General features: G+C 63.2%; 1 protein-coding gene across 3 annotated transcripts; it reads right to left on the bottom strand.

Annotated features, from left to right (window-relative positions):
* Positions 1 to 416: 416 nt before the first annotated feature.
* On the bottom strand, positions 417 to 22,613 carry RHBDF2 (rhomboid 5 homolog 2). 3 transcript variants are annotated; one of them, XM_075770933.1, is made up of 19 exons: positions 15,866 to 15,977; positions 12,163 to 12,292; positions 9,750 to 9,899; positions 9,517 to 9,641; positions 8,738 to 8,930; positions 8,454 to 8,666; positions 7,748 to 7,876; positions 7,222 to 7,355; positions 6,747 to 6,965; positions 6,467 to 6,578; positions 5,827 to 5,901; positions 5,268 to 5,429; positions 5,017 to 5,117; positions 4,529 to 4,592; positions 4,289 to 4,383; positions 3,981 to 4,056; positions 3,379 to 3,479; positions 2,988 to 3,141; positions 417 to 2,337 (listed from the first exon to the last, which is right to left on the bottom strand). In XM_075770933.1, exons 3-19 carry the CDS (start codon positions 9,873 to 9,875, stop codon positions 1,918 to 1,920), a joined length of 2,499 nt encoding a protein of 832 aa, XP_075627048.1. In that variant the 5' UTR covers positions 9,876 to 9,899; positions 12,163 to 12,292; positions 15,866 to 15,977; the 3' UTR covers positions 417 to 1,917. The 3 variants fall into 3 exon arrangements, with proteins under 3 accessions (XP_075627048.1, XP_075627046.1, XP_075627047.1); XM_075770931.1 differs by having other exon boundaries at positions 9,517 to 9,899; positions 15,866 to 15,972; XM_075770932.1 differs by lacking the exons at positions 12,163 to 12,292; positions 15,866 to 15,977 and adding an exon at positions 22,518 to 22,613 and having other exon boundaries at positions 9,517 to 9,899.
* Between the last annotated feature and the right edge of the window lie 1,574 nt (positions 22,614 to 24,187).

Here is a 24,187-nt window from a genome sequence, read left to right on the forward strand (position 1 = left end):
GGTGGTGGTTTTCTACGCAGCCCGTGTGTGTTCCTGCCCTGCTCCGACCGTCACCTCACCTCAATAACCGGAACCATCCAACACCCCTCGGGATGTCTCGGACTGGGGGGAGACGGGGCAAATCCAGCCCTGGGTCATTCCATGAGGGGTGGGATGCAGGCAGGGGCAGGAGGCTCTGCGGGTCTTTTTTCTCCAGGTATTTGGTTTTTCCCTTCTGCTTGAGACCCTCCAAACCCCGTCCCCCTCCCAGGGGGGTTTTCAGGGGTACCAGGGGACAAAAGCGTCCCTGCACATCAGGGCACGGGCCCCATGTACTCCCAGCTCATCCTCCCTCCCTGCCACACCAACCATCCTCAAAACAACCAGAACTCCCCTAAAAGTGCCGTATTCCCACACCAGAGAAGGGAAAAGAGGCCTTGTATATCTCATTAAATACAGGTAGAAATTTATTAAGGGGAAAAAAACCCACAGCTTTTAAAAAAAGTATCAAAAAGAGACAAATGAGGTGAAGTGTCTGTTTTTGGCTGGAGCAGCAACTGGAGGGACGGAGCGGGGCTGCAAACTGGCCCGTGGTGGAAGGAGGGATGCAGGGAGGGATGCAGGTGCCACAGAGCTCCTGGGGCTCGCCCGGAGAGCGGCTGTGGACAGAGGGAGCTGAGCTCCCAGCCCTTGAGTACTCATCCCGGGACATCCCGGCTGGGGGATTTACACCTTCCCCCATTTAACAGCACTGAGACCCACCAGCACCAAGGCAACACACACCCAGGGAGACACAGTCCAGCACCAGCCCCAGTCCAAACCAGCTCAGAGGGGTCTCCCAGACCCCAGGAAGGACCTGCCTTCGCCCCACGGCCGGTGGCAGGGAGGAGGAGACGCTGGGGACCAGCGGCCCAGGGCTGGGGGCAGGCGGGGACGCGCAGCCTCAGGCAGGGAAGGTGACGGCCCCCGTCCTGCGGTTCTCCGTCTGTCCAGCACCACTTGACACGGGGAGGGTTACCTGGGTCTCTACGCTTTGGAAAAGGGAAAGGGGTAACAGCAGAGACTTGAGGCAGAAGTGAAAGGTGGGAGCATCGATGGCTTCCCGAGGGGTCCGTGGGCTTCAGGAGCAGCCACACAAGCCCCCCAGGGTTTTTTCTCCACGCCTGCCTCCCAGCACAGTGCTACAAAGACAGTACGTGCCACTTCTCTGCTTCCAAAAAGGAAATTTCACTGAAATAAGGGGGGAAAAAGCCCCTCGCACCAAGTCCTGCCTCTCCATCCAGTGCGGAGCCCACGTGGGGAAGCACAAGCCTCCTTCCACGGCCTCGGGGGAGAATCCCATGCGAGAGCAGGACTGAAAGATGCCTTCAAAGCTCAGCTCTGAACACCTCAGAGCTGCGGCAGAGGCCCCATGGAGCCCAAAGCTGGGGAAACCCTTGGGCCAAAGAGCTGCGGATAAAAAAACCTGCCCCTGCAAAAAAGGGGGTTGCGTTCACAGTATGAGCTGCAGCACCAGCGGCACCGAGGTGGGACAGGACCCTGAGAAGACAGAGGCACAGGCAGGAGACCTCGGCAGCTTCAGCCCCGGAGCCGGGAGCCCAGCCTGGCCGTGGACGTCCCGAAACCCCACTGCCCTCAGCCCTTCTCCCACGCAGGCGGCAGCCGGGGTCCCGGGTCGGTCCCCAAACCGGTTATGGCTTTTCAGTGCCACGAGGCAGCCCCAAAGGGGTGCAAAGCAGGGTGGCTCCAGCCCCGCTCCCCGCTGCATCCCCATCATTTAACAGGGGTGAGCCCAAACCCGCCAGCCCTGAGGGTGAAGCCGTGCCCGGGGTCTGACCCACCCTGGAGCAGCCACCGTCTCCCGCAGGCTGGTGAAGACCCACGCCATGGAAAGCATCACCGCCGGCACCTCTCCCAGCCCCGTCCCCGCCAGCAGGATCAGTGCAGGACCTGCTCCAGCTCGTACTTCTCGCAGAACTTGCTGGTGAAGGGCAGGCAGGTGAGATACTCAACCCAGCGCCAGTTCACGGGGTAGACGTAGAGCCAGACCACCAGCGAGGCGAAGAGCCCCACGAAAACCAGCAAGGAAACAATGATCATGGCTCGCTTGCGGTACTTGTCCACCGTGCCGAAGGTGATGTAGGGCAGGAAGGCAAAGGAGAGGAGGAGGCCACTGAGGAAGCCGAAGAGGTGAGCAATGTTATCGATCCATGGCAAGAGGCCACAGATGAAGAGGAAGAGAACGATGCCGAAGAGGTTGAGGAAGGCTTTCCAGGGTTTCTCCAGCACTTGCCAGCTCTGGAAAAGCTCCACGAAGAGGCAGGCCAGCAAGCCGAACTGGGACCCGGCGGGGCCCACCTGCGGGGACAGGGGAGGTCACGGCTGGACCCTGCGCACGTCACCCCAGACACGTCCCCAGGGACTGTCTCCTCCCCTCGCAAAACGCATTTGGCTCCTGCAGCCCTCCGAGAGCTGCGCTCCACCAGTGCAGGGCTCAGGGCAGGAGCCCTGGCACGGGAGGAAGGGGAGCGGAGCACGCCGGCACTGTTCCAGCAGAGCCGGTGCTTTCGGTGACTCAGCAGCCATGCAGCATCACCCCCTCCCAGGCCACAGCCCCCCCCCCCCCCAGCCCCATCCTGACGCACCCCTGGGGGGATTAGGGTGCTCGGCGTGATCTCATTTAAAGCCCGGCAGGGTTTTGCTGCCAGCAGATTAGCCATCTGCCTGCCTGGGGACCCCGCACGTACACCGACACGTGGCGACGCGTGACCCACGCGGCATGTGCGAACCCCACACGTGGGGCAGAGCCCTCCCTCCCCCCACCACGGGGGCACCAGCCTCCCACCCCCCCCGCAGCAAAACCCGCCAGGGGCTGAGAGCGCTGTGCTGACGGCTGCAGCCCCCTCCCCAAACCTCTGCCGGGACAGGGACGGGGAGGGGTGTCCTTTTGGTCCCCAGGGAGCTGGCTGGGTTCAGGGCGATGTGGGCAGAGCCCCCCTGGCTCTCACCTCCGCCCTGTATGGCAGGAAGATGGCACTGGCCAGATTGCCCGTGATGCCGCTGAGGATGAAAATGATGGAGATGCGATGCCAGCCCGCCAGCTTCTCCAGATCCCTCAGCACCGTCATCTGGAAAATCACCGACACCAGGCAGTGGATGATGCTGGGGGGAGAGACCCTGTGTTAGAGACCCCTGCCCTGCCAGAGCCCCTGCCCAGCCCTCCCACCCGCTGCCCCGGGGCACGAGACATCTTACAAAACACCCTCCACCGATGGCGCGTGTCGCTGCAGTCTGGGGGTGTCCTCCCCTCTTCTCTCCCAACCCATCAGGGCTCACGGACCATCCCAACGGATACTCGGGTCCCCCCATCCCCTGGGGGCACGAGGGGCCGCGGCTCACCCGGCGTGCAGGAACAGGGACAGCCACAGGCGGTAGAACTGGTCGGGGACCTCTGGGTTGAGGAAGGGCAGGAGGCCGCAGACCTCGTCCAGGCAGTGCACCTGCAAAGGCACGGCAGGGCTGGGGGGGTGACAGGGGCTTGGCCCACACCCCAGAGCTGCAGGGACCAACGGATGGGTCACAGGGATCGCGGCCGACGCTGCCACGTGTGAGTTGTGGGGGGGGACCCCGGGTGGTGTGGGGCACCCGCGCTGCCCAGGTGCTGGGGAGGGAGCAACCGAGCACCCCCAGTGCCCCAGGAGATGCTGAAGGGCTGTTTTCCTGCCCAGGATGCGCCTTGCCCAAAGACACCGGTGCTGCCCGGGTGAGGCTGGCTCAAGCCCCGTTTCCTTCTGCCCCACGGCAGCCAGGTGGGCACGTGGCGGTGGCAGGAGTCCAGCCGACAGCTGGGAAAGTCTCCACGTTCCGTCCCTCCTGCTCACACCCATCCCAGCCACGTCCCAGGATACTATAAAGTTCTTTGGCATCAGTACGGCAACGCGTGACCCGGCTGCTCGCATCAGGTCCTGCGTCCCCCGCCACGCCCCCGCGGCCACGCTCACCTGCGAGCAGAGCGTTGCCTCCTCATGGAAGTAGCCGTGCATGAACTCGCAGTACTCCCGCGTCGTGATCTCGCAGCTGGGCAGAGGGCAGGCAGGGGCTCGCTCGGGGCAGGGCTCGCTCCCCATTCCCCCCACCCCGAGCATCCCCCTCTGCTACCCGCAGCTGGTCCTGCTGCCACTGCGCTTCCCACCGCCCCCCAGGCTCCATAACTTCCCTTTCTCCCCGGCACAGGACACTGACGGGGCAATAACGGGCAGCAGGGCAGAAAGCCGAGCCTGGGCTGGGTGCCCCCATCGCTGCCACCCACCTGCCCTTGGTGCCGATGCAGCAGGGCCTGCCCTTGATCTGGCAGTCCATGTGGGCGAAGCCCGTGTGGTTGGTTTTGGTCTCGTAGGTGCAGATCTACGAGCAGGAGGGAGAGGAGCCGTGGTTAGGGTCAGGGTCCTGGCTCTCCCCGCAGCCCCCTGCCCGGCTCATCGTCCGCCGTGCCTCCCACGGAGGCTGCCGCTGCGGTGCCACCCAGCCCGCGGTGGCACCAGGCTCTTACCGGCCACTTGGTGATGTCATCTGGCCACACGTGGGGCGGGTTGGACGCCGGCTCCTCGCACGTCCTGGCGGGCAGAGGTGGGGGGGTCAGGACGGGTACCCCCCCAAGCACATCCCTCCCCCCAGACTGGACCCACCTCGGGCACAGCCAGCCCCGGGAGCTGCCCCTTCCCCTGGCTCAGGGGGGATCCCACACCTTCGTGTCCTACAACACCCCACCGCAGCGCCTTCCGCAGGTGAACCCGCGGCGCTCGCGTCTGTCGGACAACCCCGTTGATGCCCCCTCGCAGCATCGCCCATCGCAGCTCACACCCCGCAGAGCGGAGCGGGCAGACGCCAGCGCAAGACAACGGCATCACCCATTGCTGCCTACGTTTAGGACAGATCCCACCTCAGTTTCCCCAGATTCCCTCTCCCTTATCACTCTCCTACGGTGTGTAAGAGCCCCCAGCCCCTCGGACAAGACAAGCCCCTCTCCCCAGCTCCTACCTGGGGTCCTGGTGACACACGGCCCCTGACGTTCGCTTCTCACCCAAGCCCATGGCCGGCGCGTTGCTGCCCGGCCACTTGATGAACGTCGCCAGCGTCTCCTGGGGAGGATGGAGAGACTGAGGACGTGGTGGCAAACACGCCGCTCTGACCCCGCACGCATCCTGCCCTGGTGCTGTGCAGGGCGGAGATCATTTCCCCCTGTTCCCCAGGGTTCCCTAGCACTTCCCGGCGCCCACGGCGACACGCACCGAACAGTCCTGCGGCAGGGTCTGGATGCAGCCCGAGTTGTCGTTCTGGACGCAGCAGCCGGAGCCACGCTCCCGGTCCCGCTCACGCTGGATAAGCCGCTCCACCTGCTGATCCTTCCGGATGCAGGGGGAGAACTTGGCTCCCAGGTGGATCAGGTCGATCTGGGAGAGAGATGCCGGTCCAGGGGCTGCTCCGTGTCCGTCCCCCCACCTCCCCTCCCTCCAGCTGCCCCTGGGGAGAGCTCAGCAGGGGGTCCCCACAAGTCTCCATTACCCCAGTGGGGTGAAGGCGGGTGGGAAGGGGACAGGGTCTCTCCTGACCATCCCCCACCACGATGCTGCAGCTCTGGGAAGTGCTGCTGAGCCCCCAGCCCGGGCTGAACCCCCGCAGCAGGTCCCAGAGGGATGGGGGCACCAAGGGCCCGGGGCAGCAGGCTGGGACGAGGGGTCGAGGGAGGGGAGCACCCCAGGGACCCCCCCTCAGCTCAGGACAGGGGAGCAGAGGCCGGTGAAGGGCAGAGCCTCAGGCCAGGGGGTGGTGGTCCGGCAGAGCCCTTACCGAGCTGGGTCCAATCCAAAAGTTTTCCTGCTGGATGTACTTGACGCTCTCATAGACGCCCTTGTTCCTCAGCACCTGCCGAGCCAGGTCAGGGTCAGCTCCCACCAAGGGGGGGGCTGGTCGGGTGCAGCCCCCTCTCCCTCCACTCACGGGGGGGCTGAGCAGCTCCCTTCATCCAAGGGGAAGGGCTGTGGGTCCCACCAGTGATGCACGAGGGAGAGGGAGGGCAGCTGTGCTGCAAAGCCGGCATGCTCTGCGCTGGCACACGTGCTGCTGCTCGCCCAGCAGACGTGGACGCCCTGGGCTGGCTATTTAATGGAGCCTCTCAAACAGCAGCATCCCAAGATGCTCCCAGCCCTGGCCGGGAGCACGACAGTACGGGATGCTGGTGGTCACGGTCCCCCCAGGAAGACAGATGCCTGCTCTCCTCCTGGGGTGCTGCGGGAGTAACGCTGGTGGCTGCAGGTTCCCAGGATTAACCCCAGTGGGAGGTTCCCCCCTTCGGGGTGTTGAAGGCACCCCCCCCCCCCAGACACCAGCCTTGCTTTTCCTCGGCAGCCAGCCGGTTGCCATTTCAGAGCCAGACATGTCACCAGAGAGCCGGGAGGGCGCAGCCCCAGCCAGCAGCTCTTAAACTTACTAACTCTGTCGTCACGTGCTGGGTGAAGCCGATGGGGGCGATGCCGTAGGTGCCGATGACCAGCAAGGTGATGAGGATGTGGACAAAGGTGATCCAGTAGGTGAAATACGGCCTGTGGAGGCAAGGACCCAAAGTTTGAGCAGCTCAAGGATGGCTGGGCAAAGGGACGCTGCCGTCCCCCAAGCCCTGATGCCCAAGCACCAAGGGGGGGGGACACACACACATCTGAGCTACAGCTAGGGAGTCCCAAGGAGCCCCGCGCCCCTCGGTCCCCCCTCACCGGTGGCTGTCGGTGATCTCCAGCTGCGACTGCACGATGCTGCTCAGGCTGCGGCGGTACGTCCTGTTCAGCCACTTCCCCACCACCCCCAGCCCGTAGTAGCGTTTCTTGCGGTCGAAGGCAAAGTGCTTCACTTTGGAAGCGATGCGCCTGCCTCGCCGGGGAGCCGGGCCGGGGCCGACACTGGCAGCGGCCGAAGTCAGCCGGACGCCTTCCCGCCTGCAGAGAAAGAAGACCATCACGCCTACTGAATGGGGCCAGCTGAGAAATCCCCCACATGCAACTCCATGGCTGCAGCCCAGAGCCAGAGGATGCCCCGGGATGCGGGCTAGGGGCACCTCTTGGCTTCATCCTCCTAGGAGCACGTCAAAAGTGCCCAGTGCCCCAAGGCAAGGATGGCTGGGGACATCATCCTGACTGTGGCAGGGGATCTGAGCAGCCTCGGAGGCAGCACCCGCCGAGAGCTGGTACTCACGGGGTAGGCTGCTCCACCTCGGGGGATGCCCTGGCATCCTCCCCCACTGGGTGCATGCGTAAATACGTGGCTGACAGAGGCGGTGACTCAAAGACATCATCAGGCATGGAGTATGTCTCATCGTGCATGTCCATCTGGAAGGAAGACGGAGACATATTCTTGGATATGTGCAATGGGTGAGAACCCTCCCCGTGACCAAGCATGCCCATCACCAGCCCAGCCCGGCTCCACCTGGCTCCGAAGCCTGGGGAGAGGGTGATCCCCTCTGACATCCCACCAACTACAAGTCACAGGGCGTGAAACGTGCCCGCAATGGCAGCATCGCTCCCTGCCACCCCCAAGGAGCATCAGCAAGACCGGGGCTCCGCAGCACCGGGCACAGTGGCCACCGATGCCCCTAATCCCAGGGCAGGGCAAAGCACTGACATGGGGGTCCCCGTCAGAGCCCCGCTCCACAACCAGCCCCCGTGCAGGGGGGCACCGGGCCCCCTCCTTGCTCCCGCAGCCGGCGTGGAACGGCGCTTGCCTTACTGAAGAAGGATGAGTCCAGGGTATCAGCAGCGTCCACCATGTCCTCGTCCATGAAGCTGGGGTACACGAAGCTCCTCTTGTTGCTCCTCTGCTTGGGAGCCAGCGGCTCCAGAACAGAGCGTCCCTTTGGCAGGGGAAGCAAATAAGGGTAAGCAACAAGAAGCCCCCCAGTTTTTGCAGCACCGAGGGTTTCTCATAGCCTCCCTCCCCAAAGCCGAGCGGCAAGCATGAAATCCCAACCGGCCACCATATCCCGCCGCGTGGGAAGGGCGGGCAGTAAGAGCTGGCAGCAGATGCTGCCTTCAGCTCCTCAGAGCCAGCAATGGACCAGGACCACGTTAGTCAGCCTGACAAGTGACCTCTGAATCCTGTTTGGTCTCAGTCCCACAAACCTGTCCCCAAGGCTTGCCCAGGGCTCCCCAGGGGCTAGAAAGCTGCCGGAGAAGCTTCCTGGCTCCTCAGCAGTGAAACCCAGAAGTTGCTTTTTTCCTAGGGATGTCCAGTTTTCATCAAAATGTCTCTCTTTAAGCAGAGCTCAGGTTAAAAAAAAAAAACAACCTGCCCCATCAAATCCACCCCAGAGAGACAGCGATCTCTGTGCAAAGCGAAAAGCCAAAAAGCAAAGATGATGGGTGAGGGACAGAGCTGAAAGCAGCGTCAGGAAGAACAGGGGCACTGGGACCCCAGGTCCTCAAACTCACGCGGAGAAGGGCTGCCGCCGCCTTGAAGCTCATGTGGGCGACGGACTCCCTCTTCCTGCGTGGCAGGCGGCTGTAGCCGGAGCGGATGCTGTTGAAGGATGCCAAGGAGACGACGCCGGGGGTGAGCGGGGGCAGGACGTGGTGGGGCGTGTGGGGACGGTCGGTCTCATCAGGATGGCGGAAGGGACGGCCTCTGGCCAGCGGGTCCACGATCTGGGGGAGGCAAGAGGTGTCGGTGCTGGGAAAGCAGGGCTGGGAGCCGGACCCCGCACCCCGAGCTCTACCTTGGGCATCTTGGCGGGCTTGGGCGACTCGGTGCCTTGGAAGGAGGGCACCTCCTGGCTGGGCAGCTCCATGTCGCGGTAGGCAGGCTTCAGCTTGCCGTATCTCATGCTGCAGTGCTGCAAGCTCTTGCGTTGCCACTGCTGCCGCTTCCCCTCCCAGTCGCTGCTGATGCCAAACCATTGCGCCGTGCCCCTGGACACACAGTGAGCACGCTTGTCACCCAGCTGGTCCCCCCACCCCAGGTAACGCCATCCCACCCGGGCATCCCCTCCGGCAGGTGATTTGGGTCAGGGTGTCTCAGCTCGGCCCGCAGAAGGGCAGTTTGGACCTGGCTATGGGTCTCGGGGAAAGGAAGGGATGCTGCAGAGGGGACACTGGCCTTTGGGTCTGTCTGGAGAAGTAACCCCATCAAGACTTGCACCTTGCATGAAACAGCACATCAGCTTTGGGCTGCAGCAAACGTAGAGCTCAAGGTGCTTGTGAAGGTCCTACATAAACAGGGCTGAGAAATTTCCCCAGTGCACAAAACAACGGTGTGAATTAGCACTAAACAATTCTGCTGCAGGATTGTCCCTAGGCAGACACCGGTGAGTCAAAGCAGAGCCACACAAAACCCTCCCAGGTGTTCCCTTTTGAGCTGCGACTCTCCATCCCCATCCCAAGTCCTCTGCCGGTACCCACAGCCACAACACCCCGACCGGGACCGAGGGATCCCTCTGGCAACCCATCTGCTGCCGGAGCCCGCCCTGCCCTCACGCCACCGCTCCCCGGCCCTCACTTGCGGATGCTCTGGGACAGGGAAGTCTGCCGGCGGAAGCCGGGCTGGCGCTCTGAGCCTTCGCATCCCTTCGAGCGGGGCTCCTGCAGGCTCTTGCTCTTTCGGTAGATGGGGACTCTGGAGGGCTGGAAGGCAGAGCAGGGCGTTAGGGATGGAATGGCACATGGGGGGTCCCCCGGGGACCGCAGCCCCCCAAGCCCAGCATGGGATGGGCACAGCTCCCCGTCACTCACCTCCTTGCGGGCGCCATCCTCCTCCGCCTCCCGGGGGGGGATGACGATGGAGAGGTTGGGGGGCTTCTTGCTCTGCAGGCGGCTGCTGCTGGAGCGGCTGCCCCCGTTCTTGTCGCCGGCTGACATCTCGGGCCGGCGGTGGTCGGCAGGCTGGAAGGGTGCAGGGAGTCAGTGGGACGAGAAGAAATATCCCCGCAGGAGCTCACACGTGGGGAGAGGCTGGGTGCCAGCAGGAGGTGGGCCCTCACCAGCGGGATCTCACCAGCCCCAGCCCCCCATGCTGCTGACCTTGCCATCATCAGCCCAGCCACCGCACCCCTGATGCCTGCACCCCCTCTCTGGGTTTGAGCGGACAGTGGGTTCCATCTCCCACTCGCTCCCAGTCCCCTGGGACCACCGACAGCACCCCTTCACCTGCCGGAGGCAGTGAGGGACGGCAGGACAGAGAGGGTCAGAGCATCCCCATCACGCCGGCACGTGCCTGTGGGACACCCAGCTTGCACCCCCCACCCCGTCAGGATGTGCCTGACCCGCTTGGCACATGCATGGGAAATCTGGGGGGTCCCCTGCAAGCCCCAGCTGGGCCCACGGGACACGGCCACGGCTCTTGGACACAGGGGGACCGGCCCCCGCTGATCGGTGCGGGGAGGGAGCTGAGGGGGGATCGCAGGCGCTCCTGGGGGTCTGCAAAGAGCTTGAGCTGCCCGTGCAGGGGCGAGTGGTGGGAAGGGAGGGGATGCAGCCAGGCAGGGGACACACAAAGCCTGAAAACACCCCAGGCTTGGTAAATTCTTCACACCCCCACCTGCACCACTGCCCCCCATGCAGAACACAGCTCCTGCTGCGGAGAGAGGGGCTGGGGCAGCCCGTGGCCGGGACCTGCTGCGTGTCAGGGTGCCCCGTGGGAGGGGAGATGCGGGACATTCCCCTTCGGCACGTGTGTGCACACGCCAGGCTGGGAGACTGAATCCTCCGCGGCACCACGTGCAGGGAAGGAGAAGCTTAACGGCCAAGAGGCGGTTAATTCCTCGAGCAATTCCCCGAGGGTTGCTGCAGCCCAGCTACACCAGGCAGGACCTCGCAGAAAAGGTAATTCCATCCCAGCGCAAGGAGTGAGTGCCAGATCCTATTAGGGGTTATGGGGGCTCTCAAAGGGAGGCACGGCCCCCACCCCCAGCCTCTCCACATCCCCCCCGCCACGTGCCAGCACCCAGGGGACTTGCACAAGTCTTGTGAGCATCCCTCATCCTCCCGGCACAGCCACGGTCACAGGGATGGTGCCACCTGCCACGGTCACCCCGTGCAGCATGCACCGAGCCCTGCGGCCAGGAGGACTGGCATCCCCAAGGGATCTGCTCCCAAGGGGAGATGGGAGCCAGCCCTCTCTACCCAAGGGGATGGCAGAGTCCCCTGGGGGGACCAGGTGTCCTGCTGGGCTCCTCTGCTGCTGCCCACCATCACCAAGTCGAGCTCAGAGTCCAACAGTGCCACGGGCTGCAAAACCCCAGCTTGATCCACAGGCCTGGCCCCTCTCCCTGCCCAGGATCCCAACAGCCGGCCTCACACGGCTCCATTCCCCTCAGGTAATGGTGCTTGAGCAACCAGCTGAGGACCCCACCAGCCCCCTCTGCAACAGGGCAGCTCATTCCCAACGCAGGAGTCAGGCACAGGGGCACTTTCGTAGCTCCCCCAGCACTCAGTCTCGAGCACGACGCTCCTCTCAGACCCCACCACAAGCAAAGCCTGGCTTTAGGAGCGTGAGGTCCCCACGGGACCAGCTCCTGGGGGATGCAGGAGTCCAGGACCAGCTCCCTGGGGCCACAGGAGCCTGAAGCCAGTGGCACTGGAGAGCATCGCTGCCCTCCATCGGCTCCTGGGCCAGGTGACAGCCTGCTGCTCCTGCCTGCCCCTGCACTGAGATGGGCGCTGGGCTCCCTTCCAGCAGGGCTGGCTGGGGTAGCGCAGCGGGGGGACGCCGGGGACACGCGAGACACGTGCGCGGCAGGGGGAATGCCAGATGCAACCCGAGTGGAGGCTTCACTAAGACCCCCCCATCGAGGGGCGGCAGCAGCCCTGGCTGGTGGTGGGGCAGGGTCCTCATTCCCAAATTAACCCTGCTGCTCTCCAGCCTTGGCAATAAATCAGTTCACGGCAGGGATCCAGACGGGAAGATGCGAGGAAGCCGTCGCACCAGCGCCACTAGGACCAGGCAAGATGCTGCTGGAGGCAGCACCTGTGATCCCGGCACGCTGCCTGCCTCCCCAGAGGCACCAAAGCAGCACCCTTGGGTGCTGTGTGCAGCTCAGCTGCTGCCTGACCCTTTGCTGCCGTTAAGCGCTAAAGCTGGGAGCAACCAGCTCCCAAACTTCTCCTGAGGCTCAGCCAGTGCTGGTTCCCACCAGGGTCTCCCTACCTCATAAGAGTGGCAGGGATCCTGCGCAGCACGTCTCGATGGCAAACACTCACGGCAGCCTTCCTCCTCTTCTTCCTCCTCTGTCCTTCACGCACGGGAGCCCCGGGGCATGGCCAAACTCCTGCCTCGCCTGGTGGGGAGAGAGGCTGCAATGAGAAACCACGCGAGGGAAAGCAGGCAAGGGCTGCAGGAGCGTCCGGGGCAGAGGGGGAGCTGAGCTCAACGTTCCCTGGGTCCTGGGGACGGGGCTGCTGGTGGCCACACACCAGGGACACAGACCAGCTGCTGGCACAGGGCAGCAGGAGGAGGAAAAGCCGCCATTCGCAGCGATGCACCTTGCTCGATGGCAGGGGAACCACGCAGGACAGGCAGGGAGTTTTCACCCACTGCTGCGAGGCAAAGCTCTCGGGAAGCAAGACACCCATGAAGAGCGGGCACAAAACCCGAGCGCCTCACCGAGGTATTTAATAGCTGCTAAGCTGGGAGAACGCCAGCCCCGGCAAGCAAAACTTTCCCTCCCTCTGGTGAGCTGGAGACGTTGTTTGTTTTCCTCCCAGGGCAGCCAGCAACGAGCTCGAGATGCCAGCTGCTCAGGAGAGCCGGGAATGGGAACGCAGTGGGGTCGGGGTGAGCCCTGGACACCCTCATCCTCCTCCACCCCCCAGGGAATGGCTGTCAGTGGTAGGATCCGATACAGCCAGAAGCACAGAAATTGGAGTCAAACTGTGTCGTTTGGAGGTGCGAGAGGACACAGTGCTTTTGCATGGTCCTGCTCTTACACCCCAGGTCCAAAATCTCGTCCCTCATTTCTCCCATCACACCCCAGGCAGCCCTTGGCAAGGACCTTCACGTTTCCTGGCGAGGCAGGTTTGCAGCACGCTGAAGAGCCCGGTCCCACTCCCCACCAGCTCCCCGTGCAGCACGGGTGGAGGGACGGACCCGGCCTCCCCCCGAGTGAGGTGACGCAGCTCCCGGGGGAGCTGGCACAACCCGGCGGGCAGCTGCTGTCCCGGTCACGCGGCGCGGCCAGAGCGGTTTTCATGGCTCTGTGCATTAACGCAATATTTGGCATTGAGAAGGAGGGAGGAGGAGGAGGAGGGGAGCAGCCCCCGAGGGCTGAAGACCCCTTGGCCACGCAGGTTGGGGGCAACGGCCATTCCCCTGAGCACGGATCCGGACCCATAAGAAGCTTTACCCTGTGCCAGGTGGAGAAATCCCCCAGGAACGGTGCTGGGAAGGCATTTTCCAGCTCCCCACGTGTTCGGCGCTGGCACCCAACCCCTCTGGCGCTGGCACCGCTCTCACCCAGCCTGCTCAGCGCGAGAACCGGCCAGCCGGCACCTCCGTCCAGAGCAAACCTGCCACGAGCTCAGCCCTCCAGGTCCCCTTCGCCCTCCCAGCCCCGGGACGGAGGGCTACGGCACCCTGCCCAGCAGCCCCATCCGCAGGGCACAGCCCGGCTGCCCCCCGGGGCGCTGGCAGCTGTGGGTCCCCCGGGAGCCTCAGCCCAGTCCCCAGGCGCTGGAGGTGAACGTGGTGGCTCTGCCCCGGGGACTGGAAAGGGAAGTGAAAGGAGACACATGATGAGCTGGCGCCAGAGGGGGTACGTGCTGAGCTGGCATCGGGGGACGGCCGTGCGAACGCCCAGCCGCGGGGACAAGGTGGTGACAGCAGCGGGGGGGGGGGGGGGGTGGTGATGGACACTGGACTCTGCACCCACGAGCATGTCCTGACCTTGGTAGGAACTGCGCTTCCCGCTGAGAGAGGGGTCCTGGGACGGCACAGTCACTTCAGGCTGGAAAAGATCTCCAGGTGGAGAGAAAAACGCACTGGGGATGCTGCCATCCCCCACGGGGGAGCAACTAATGGGTGGGGGGCAGAGGGGGGTAAACCTGGTCCGGTAGATAAGAAGAAGAGATGCCCCGCCATCACGATCTTCCCTCCCAAAGCTGTCGCGTTCACTGAAGCCTGCCAAAGCCCGGCACCCAGCAGCGAGGGACGCTGCCCTTGCGCCAGCAACAAGCGGGCAAAGGCCCCATCCCCTCCTCGGAGGGCAGGGGCACTGGTGAGCAACTGGGACGAGGTTTTAGTCTCTAGCCAGGCGAGGCACAGGGAGGGCAACCAGGGCCGGCTGGCTCCCAGCCCCACTATGAATCACGACAGACGCTGACCCAAGGAAGAAAGTGATGGAAAAAGTGACGCGGCTTGTGCGAGGCACCGCGTACACGGGACACGCCAGGATGCTTCGAGCAAAGCAAAGGGACCGTCAGCAAGGCCAAGCAGCAACCTGCAGAGCTGGGGACAACCAAGCACAGCCATCGTACGAGATGCTGGAGACAACCCTGCAGAGCAGCCCTGGTCGGAGCGGGATGTACGCGGCACACAGCGGGTGCCTAGGGGCTCCGAGAAGGATGGGGATTGTGCCCGTCAGCGTGGGGGAAGGCAGCATTACCGGCACTGGAATAAAAGCGCATCAGGCTCATGCAATTAAGCCAGGAGGAGAAAACAGCTCTGAGCCACCCAAGGGTACGGGGCTGGGAGCAGGACCCCCCATGAGCACCCAAGCACCCATCACCCCGAGCACAATGAGCCCCTGCTCTTCCCTCTCCATAGGGGAGTGAGAAAGGGGTCAGCAATGCCGCAGAGCCCCCGAAACACCCCCGCAGCCATCGCCGACGCTCGCACCCCAGAGTCCATTAGCAGAGCGTGCCGCTGCCGTGCTCACGGCTGCCCATAAATGATTCACAAGCGCGTTAAAGACCTCTTTCAAGGCTGGAGCCTCGTTAAAAGGTGCTCCCGGTTATTAAGAGCCCTGGATAGGAAAGTCAATGGGTGCAATCGCTCTGAGCACCGAGCCCCCGTGGACTCGCACCCGAGCGGAGGACCCCGAGAGGCTGCCCAGCACCTTCCCCCCCTTCCGCTCCCTTTCGTAAAGCTTTTTACCATTTTCCAATCTCAAATTTCAGAATCAAGAGAAGCAGCCCAAGACGAACAGTTCTTGAAATGAAAAAATATTTAAAAAAAAAAAAAAAGGAAAAATACTTCTGGGGCAGGGAACTAAATATCTTCACATTTTTCTCCTTGGAAAGCCCAGACCCCACGTGTGTCTCGGTCCCTCATGGACCCACTCAACCAGGGAGACCTGGAGATCACCAACCCCGCAAGCCTGGGAGCAGCCAGGCTCCATCCGCTGCCTCCCTCCTCTCAACCTCCACTTTTTATGCTTTGAGTTTTTAGACTTTTTTTTAAAAGGACAAAATACACTTTATGGCATCGCTGCAGGAATCCTCCTGTCCCTGCATGGCCCCATGCCCGGAGCACAAACCCCCCTGAACCCACACCTGGCCATTTCACACCCCGGCACCACGACATCACGCTGATTTTTTTTCTTTTTCCCTCCCCCCACCACAGAGAAGGCAACTCCATCTTTTACCCATGCGTGCCAACCCCGCCGCTACGGGACCGGACCCCAAACCTGCAAGTTTTCACCCTGAGTCTTGCGAGAGTACCGCTGTGTTTCAGGGGGTATTTTAAGCTGCCCCCTCCCTCTCCCGCATCGCCGAGCCACACGGTCGGCACCGACACCTGCAGCTTTAATCCCCGTCTCCATCCCAGCTGCTGGGGGAGCAAGATGGGATACGGATGCTCGGTGGGTGGTGAGAACCCAGCCGCTCCCCGGGGCGCGCAGGCAGCCGGCACGTACCTCACCCGTGCTGCCATTAGGAAATTCTCTCCCATTTTCTACGTCGGGCAGGACATTGGGTAACCACAGCGGGTTTGTTCAGCCCGGGCGAGCTTGGAGCATGCGGCACGCCCTGGAAGGAAACAAAACTACCGGGGGAGATAGAGCCGGCCCGGGGAGGCGGGGGGGTGCTGCGCTGGATGCCGCTGATAAAGGCGCAGCGGGCAGAGCCCTGCCTGCCTGCAGGGAAAGGAAGCGAGGGCCGGGGAGGGCGCGCGGCTGCTCGCATGGTTGCACAAGGCAGCCATGTGCTGGGCTTCCCCTCCGCAAGAGCCTGATCGCCTGGAGCGCGCGTGGCCCCGATCTCTCCGGCAGTCCCGGGCCGTGCTGCCGGTATCGGCGCGGGAAGGGAAGGATTTGTCTGTGGGATCCGGGAGCGGATGGAAAAAGCCACACGGAGGATTTCCCACATCCCAGCCATAGCCCGTTTCCCACCTTTGTTAATTTTTACCAGTGCAATGACCCCCACACACACCCCCCTGGCACCCAAAGGCTCCCAACCCGCTGGAGTGGGCGGCGAGCCCCAGTGAGCCGGGGTCCCTCTGCACCGCTGCCCACCCACTCCAGCACCTCCCCGCTTCCCCCACCCCGGGGGGCTCCAGGGGGTCCACGCACCCTCCCAGCAAAATAACCCCAAACAGGCGGCACCGCACAAACCCGCTCTGCTTCCCACGGTGGGGACACACCGGCCGGGGTGGGGGGGTGCTGCTGGAGGGGCTGTGGCTGCACGGGGGGACCCTCAGCCCGCCGGCGCTTTCCCCGCGCTGGAGCCCAAGCCGAGCAGGGAACGTGCACGTGGAGGCTTTGAGTCACCCCAACGGCTTCAGAAGGAGCAAAGGGCGAAAGCCTGCCGGCAGCGAGGGAAGCAAGGGCGGCTCCACTGGTGACAGCATGGAGGGGTCGGCACCTCCCCGACAGCACTGCAGGCAGGGTTGCAGCGCTCTCCAGACCCCCGGAAAGCTCTTTTCCAGTCGCCACACGAATTCCTCAGGCTACCAGGATTGATCTCACTTGGTTTTATCCAAGAGCTGCGTAATGACTCAGAGCTACTCCAGTTCCTCGTCAGCTTGGCTTAAACACAGGGTGCATGGGCGTGATGGCGTGAGTGCTCCTGCACCTTCTGGAAGGATCTGAGGGGTCCCAGGCCATTATTTCCCCAAGGCAAGGGGAGGGCAGCCTGCCTGCAGGCCATCTGCTTGCAATTCCCACACCACGGGTCATTACTGAGGTCATTCTCACTTCCCTCTGCAAAGCAAAATTCTTGGTGCAAGAGTGCCATGGGGATGGGAGACACATACATCTTCCTCCGGTTCTTCTGCAAAACACTCATTTTGACAGCAACGCTTGATGTGAGGGCTCTGGCCAGACTTGCAGACTTCCCCAATCCTCCACTGCCCTTTTCGGAGAGCATCAAGCCACCCGGAGCAGCACTGGGCTGGGAGAAGTGCCCCAGATTTGCAGAGGGTCCCCTCTCCATGAGCTCCGAGCAGCCCCACGCCACGTGGGATGCAGCAGCGGGAGGCGGTGCTCAGCCCCACACACGAATTTGGCTCATCCCAGGCACGAGAACGAGCCCTGGCCTGGGAGCAGGACGATCCCCCTCGCCTAAAGCTCCCTATCTCCGGGAACAGGCTCCTTATCTCAACGCAGCCATTTCAAGGCTCATACAACGCAGCTGCTCGCCTCGCCGGCCATGGATACCCCATTTCACCGCCCTCCAGCCACCCCTGCAAAGGGGCCACGTCCTCCGAGGGTAGAAAAACCAGAAGCTAACTCCCTGAAAGCCTCAGTGCTCCCCCGGCCCCGGTGCGGCCCGGGGAGGCTGCTGCCATGCCCACCTCTCCCTCCTCCCAAGCACCACCAGCCGAACGTGGGCCACTCCTCAGCCTCGTCCCTTCGCTCCCGATCGCCACGAGGCCAGAAGCACCCAGGTCCGCACCCCGCAGAGGAAGGCCCAACCAGGAACAGCTCATCCCCATCCAACACAGCGCAAGCCCGGCACGGGGGATCCTTCAGAAGCCATGCGATGCTCTCCCCGCTGCGGACCTGTGCCAGCAACGCACTTTGCAGCCTCTCGGCTGCCAAGAGCTGGTGGTGGGGTCTCCCCCACCGTGCTCATCCTCCTCCTGCCCACCATCCCACCCAGGGATGCTGTGCCCATGGGGAAGCCACACAGCTCCCTGCAGGGGCTGGAGATGCTGATTTTTAAGAAGCCATCTCCACACCTTTCCCAGGAGCGCTCGGACCGGGTTAAGCCACCACGTGCACGAGCCAACTCAGCCCTGGTTATGGCATCAGCTGTGGAAAAGCCCCGTGCCGGCAGCGCGGTGCTGGTCCCGGCAAGGCTCTCACGCTGCCGAGGAGCCAGAGGAAAGGCAGGACACACCGACGCCACGAGTCGGGGATTCACCCGGCTGCCCGTGAGCACGGCACGCAGCCTTCGGGCTTACACGTACCGGGAGGTCACCCCCAGCCCTGCGCCCCTGAATGACAGGGATAACCGCACCAAACCCCCGGCACGAGCAGCTGCACGACACACGGGGAGCGCAGGCAGCCCCACGATGCTGGCGGCAGCCCCACGGTGTGGGACTGGGCACCGGTACGTTGGGCATCTCAGGGGGCATCAGCCACATCTCCCCTGCTCCGAGCAGGTTCTTCACACCAAATGCATCAGGAGTTATTGTTTTTATACAAAAGGCCAATGAGAAAAACCCACAGACTGCTGGAAGGAGGGGACGATCACTCCAGAAGCTGCAGCACCCCAAAAAGGCACCTGTGGATGGGAGGGATGGTCCTTTGGGATGGCCGGGCACACAGCAGCCCCCGGGATGGGAGCTGGGAGCAGGAGCATCCCCTCGAGGCGTGACTGCCCACGCACCACCCGGCCGAGCGGGTCACCGCAGGGCTGGACATCCAGCACAGAGACCGCGTCCCTCCCGCGCTGGCCCATTTCTCCCTCCCACCCAACGGCAGCAGCCTGGGGAAAGGCTGAGGAGCATCACCAGGCACTTGCCCTGCTCCCTCCCTGCCCTGCGCCCTGCCACGGCCTCCGGCACCCCAGGTGTCGAGCGAGTCGGTTTGCACCCACAGTCCCCCTCTCAGGGTACGGCCACAGCGGCGAGTCCTGCACCAGTGGCTGCTCAAACTCCCCTCGAGGCGATAAGCAACGGGTTTCACAGGACACCTTCACACCGACTCATTTGTGGCATTTCACAGCTGGGGAAACTGAGGCACTGCAATACAGTGAGACTCCCGGCTCTCCCACCACCCCGCTGCCCTGGCAGGCAGGGACCTGCTCCCTTCCCCAGGCAGCTTGTAAGGACTTCAAGAAAAACCCCTACAATTCCCCCAGATTTAAGTTACCAGAGGACGAAGGAGGAGGGGGGAAGCCCTCGTGCAAAACCCATAAACGCCTGATTTCCACAAGGGGCGCAGGCTGCTCCCCTGCCCTCCCCAGACAGTTATTTGGGGGCTGCCCCTGCCCTGAGCTAACACGACCTGCACCCCATGATGCCAGCCCTGGGGGTGCAGGTCCCCAAGGACAAGGGGGACACAGGGGTCCTGCACGGTGGCCAAGCAGAGGGCAGGGCTGGTCCTGGGGCCAGCCGGCACATGGACCTTCCCCAAGGCATCCTCCCTGGGTCCATTCCCCACCCCAAAGGCCTCATTACGAGAGCAATCACCAACCAATCGCTTTTTGGTTTGTCTTTTTAAGAAATGGGGATTAAGTGACAAAAAGGGTACCAGCATCAAGGATTTCTTCCATACTCGCAAGCACACGCCGGGAAATGACCGTAACTCAAAGCGCCTCATGCTCCTAGATGACCACAACTCCTGGATCCTCATAATTAAAAGACACGGTGCCCATCACGTTACCAGACATCTCCAGGCCCGGCAGGACAGCAGGGACTAGCGGTCATTAGATAAAAAGCTCTACAAGAGGAGAAGAATTTATGATCCCATCACTTGTGGGCTCATATAGATTTGTGTAATTGGTTTTTAGCCTTCATTAATTGAGTCCCTTGGTGCAGAGCCCCTACCAGCGCCAAGCCCACGCTCAGGTCCCTGCAGGGCTCCCAGTGCCCACGGGAAACGTAGAAACATCTCGGGAGCCCCGTGAGCTCCCACACGGCAGGCACGGGACGGCGGGAGGACAAGCCCCCTCCTCGCAGAGCGCAGCACGCTGCCATGGATGCTTTAGGATGTGGACACCCCCCCCCCCACACACACACAAGCCCCCCGCCGGCTCGTTCTCCATCACCCATCCCCACTTTCTTTGTCAACAAGCGCTGTTCTGACCCCAAGCTCATCCTGAGGGTTGTTTTCGGATCGAGACCACCAACCCAAGGGAAGGAATACAGATTTATTTGGGGCTTCCCTCAGGTTCAGTGTAAGAGTTAAAGAGGAGCAGTATGAAAGGCAAAAGGATCCATAACCAGAACAGCCACGTGCCCGTCTTTCAGCCCAGTGCAGCCAAACGCCGCCCAAATTCCCCAGCTCATCCCAAGGAATAGAGCTCCCCCGAGGAGAGATGACCCAGCCAGCCCCCTTCCCCACGAGACTCGCACCCCCATGCTCCGCATCCCCTCTGAGCTGCTCTCCCAGCACCCGCCGGCATCTATTGTTCCTGCCGCCGGCATCCACGGACACACTCCGGCAGCACCGCTCTCCCGGCGTGCACAAAACACATCAAGCGCTCGCACGTGCATCTGAGCGCGACATCAGGCTCAGCCTCGTCTTGCAGAATTTGTACCAGGGCAGCTGTTTGGGTGTCAAACCCCGCTCCCCCCATTGTGGTTTGCCCTTTATCGCCCCGGGGCTTGCAGCACCTCTGGGTGCAGTTTCCAGCAGAGCTGCAGCGGTGCCAAAGAGACCCCCAACCAGACGAAGCAGGGAAGCCACCAAGGCTTGCTTTGGTCACCAGCAAACAGGAGCAAAACAGGCAGAAGCCGCCCTCCAAATGAGCAGGCAGCAATAGGCGTTGATAACCCCGTTAAGTGCAAAGGAGCTGAGAACGGCAGAGCCCAGGCACAGCAGCTGGGGAGCCCAGGAAACCACTTGTGAAGCCAGCCGTGGCGCAGAGCCTGCGGCACCTGGCGCAGAGCGGGCAGAGGCGGCCCTGGTTTCTCCGGGGTATGGCTGCACTTGAACCTCTACAGCTCATTTTGGAGGTGAAATGTTTTCAAGCTACGGGATGTTTTCCACTTGGAAAACAGGCAGGAGCCAAAGGATGCTCATTCGGAGGACACGATGGAATGAGCTCAGCCAGGTGGCATTTTCCTGCTCAGGAACGCCATGGGATGGTGGTGGGGTGTGCTCCCGGACCTTCCAGCCAGGCTGATGTGCCACAAGCCCATGGCAGTGGCAATACAATGAGCTCACCCTGGAAATCCCCGGGAGAGACCATCCAGGACCCAGGCGCACGCAGGCAAACGAACGTCCCGGCTCCCCGTGGCGGGAAGGATGACGCCGCGCTGGGGAAGAGGGCAGGCACTTCCTCTTGCTGCAGGGAGCCAGCGGTGACAACGCAGCCTCTCAGGTCCCCTTCCCCCTGCGGAGCGTGGCTACGGGGAGCGGAGCGAGAGCTGCGGGGTCTCGGACCATCACAGACACTGCGATCCGGCTGTGGGCGAGCCTGGAGGGATGGCTTCTGCCTGGTCCTGCAGGCCTGGCAGCGAGGCAGGGCAGGACGGGGGTAAAGGCCAGCCTCGTCCTTCTGCCCCAAAACTGCTGAGGGCCAACAGCAAAAAATCAACTGGCTAAAACATCCACACTCGGCATCTCCCCGCGGGATGCGCGTACGGATGCGGGATGAACGGATCCTTCTGGTCTCGGTGGGTTTGGTTTGTTTGCAAAGGGCTGGTGGCAGCACTCACCACTTCAGGCAGCACGTGCGAGCGTGCCAAAGCCTTTAAACCAAACCTCAAACCAGCGACAACAACAACCAAGCCCCGGCACCGGCAGCCGGGAGGGGAGGGCGATGCTCTGCGGCCGGGACCCGGGCACCCTCGCCTGCCCTCCCGTGTGGCTTCCAGGCTGCTGCCGCTTCCGAAGGGCGCTGCCAGCCCCGCTCGCCCGGGACGGGGGAAAACCCCACAAAACAACAACAAAAACAAAACCAAACCCGCCCGCTTGTTTATCGGGCCATCGGCTCCGGAAAGTAGGTTAAGGCTTTCCTCCCCGGCCCGGGCAGGGGAGCGGGCAGGGCCTCCCCCCCCACACACACCCCGGCCGAGTCACCCCGCCGGGACACGCACCCACTTCCCCCCGTGATGAAGAGGAGGAAGAGGAGGGTCCCCCCCAGCCGTCCGGGCTGCCCGCCCCGGGGACGCGGGGCACGGCCGCAGCCCGGGCAGGGGGAGCCGCCCCGCCCCGGCAAAGGGCCCCCGGGGGGCAGGGGCAGGCGCCCACCGCCGGCGGGGCCGGGACCCCAGGTCGACCCGGGCAGAGCGGCCGCGGGGCGGGAGGCGCGGGGCGGAGGAGGAAGCTGGCGGGATGCGGCCGGTCACAAAGCAGCAACAAACCGGGCGGTCGCGAAGCGCAAGCGGCGCGGAGGCACCGGGACTCCCCCCCCCCCCTCAGCCCACTCCCACCCACCCTCGGCCCTGCTCACCTCGGCGCGGCCGCGGTCCCGGTCCTGACCCCGCTCTCGGTCCCGCTCTCGGTCCCGGTCCCGCCGGCACCGGCCGCCGCTCGCCGCCGCCTCCACCTGGGCTGGGCGGGGCCGGGGCCGGGGCGGGGCTTCCTGGGGGCGGCACCTCAGGGGGGCGGAGACGCTCCGAGGGCGGGGCTCCGGCTGGGGGGGCCGCCCATGGCGTCACGCGTGGGTGGCCCCGCCGGTCCCCGCCCCGCCGGCCGCTCAGCGAGAGCCACGGCCGCGGGTGCTGTGGGCACACACGGGGCAGCTGGGCTGGCACCGCCGGCACCGGGCGCTGCCAGGGCCGGGCACCGTTAGGACTGGGCACCATTAGCACCAGCTACTGCTGGGACCGGCCACTATTAGGACTTGTCACTATTAGGGCTCATCACCATTAAGACTGGTCACCATTAGGATCAGCCACTATTAGGACCAGTCACCATTAGGACCAGCTACTACTAGGACTGGCCACTAGTAGGACCAGCTACTAGTAGGACCAGGCACTATTAAGACCGGTCACCATTAAGACCAGCTACTACTGGGACTGGCCACTATTAGGACTCGTCACTATTAGGACCAGCCACGATTAGGACCAGTCACCATTAGGACTGGCCACTACTAGGACTGGCCACTATTAGGACCGGTCACCATTAGGACCAGCCACCATTAGGACCAGCCACCATTAGGACCGGCCACTATTAAGACCAGTCACCATTAGGACCAGCTACTACTAGGACTGGCCACTAGTAGGACCGGCTACTAGTAGGACCACGCACTATTAGGACCACGCACTATTAGGACCAGCTACTACTGGAACCGGTCACTACTAGGACCGGTCACCATTAGGACCAGTCACTATAAAGACCCCAGGATGTGGCCCCCCCGGCCCCACTTCCAAGCAGCGGGGAGCCCGGGCAGTGCCAGGCAGTGTGGTGGGTGCGGTGTGGGCTGGCACACCCCCGAGAGCACCACGGGCCCAGGCACGTCCCGCCGGCCGGGCCGGATCCGGGTGGCACACGGTGGGGCTGGGGCAGCGGTGACTCGTCCTGACCCTGGCAGAGCTGCACCCCGTGGGGAACGGCCCCTGCTCCCTTCGCCCTCGGCACCCGGTCGTGCTTCTTCCCCGACAGGCTCACGTTCAGCTTCCTCCCATCCCTGCGGAGGAGACTAGATGCCGGCAGGATTTCGGGGGCTGGGGAAGGACCTTTATAGTTTGGCTTTGGCGTGGCTATATTGCTGAGACTTCTGTATAGGAAAACAATTCAAAACTGCATTTTTCCTTTATATTTATCTTACCTGCACAGGGACACTGCAAGCAAGCCTGCTATGCTAAAACCACCCCTGGGTGCTGCAACTTGGGTCCAGCTTGGATTCACTGGTGTCTAGTAGGGTGTTGAGCTCGCGCTTGCAGTGGCACCCCTTCTTCTTCCATGGGTTCTTGCTCAGCAAGTCTGCTCCCGGTTTCTGGTAGCAAAAAGGGTGGAAAAAGCTTTCGGTTCCTCCCAGCTCCTTTGAAGTAGTGTTTTGAAGTGGGTGGAGAAGGGGAGAGCCCGGCAGGTGCCGTGGTGGGTGGCTGAGCACGGACGCCCGGACGCGGGCTGTGCCGTGGGGTGGGTGGATGCTCCCAGATTGTGACTCAGGGGTGA

Source organism: Balearica regulorum, chromosome 18, assembly GCF_011004875.1.
Source record: "Balearica regulorum gibbericeps isolate bBalReg1 chromosome 18, bBalReg1.pri, whole genome shotgun sequence".
NCBI classification, from domain to species: domain Eukaryota; kingdom Metazoa; phylum Chordata; class Aves; order Gruiformes; family Gruidae; genus Balearica; species Balearica regulorum.

Excerpts from the sequence above, each read along its gene's own strand:
- RHBDF2 (XM_075770932.1), bottom strand. The coding sequence starts at position 9,875 with ATGTCAGCCGGCGACAAGAACGGGGGCAGCCGCTCCAGCAGCAGCCGC. Across the intron at positions 4,057-4,288 it reads TGCATCGGCACCAAGGGCAG|CTGCGAGATCACGACGCGGG; the intron begins GTGGGTGGCAGC and ends CCCTCTGCCCAG. Across the intron at positions 3,142-3,378 it reads TCCCTGTTCCTGCACGCCGG|CATCATCCACTGCCTGGTGT; the intron begins GTGAGCCGCGGC and ends CTCTCCCCCCAG.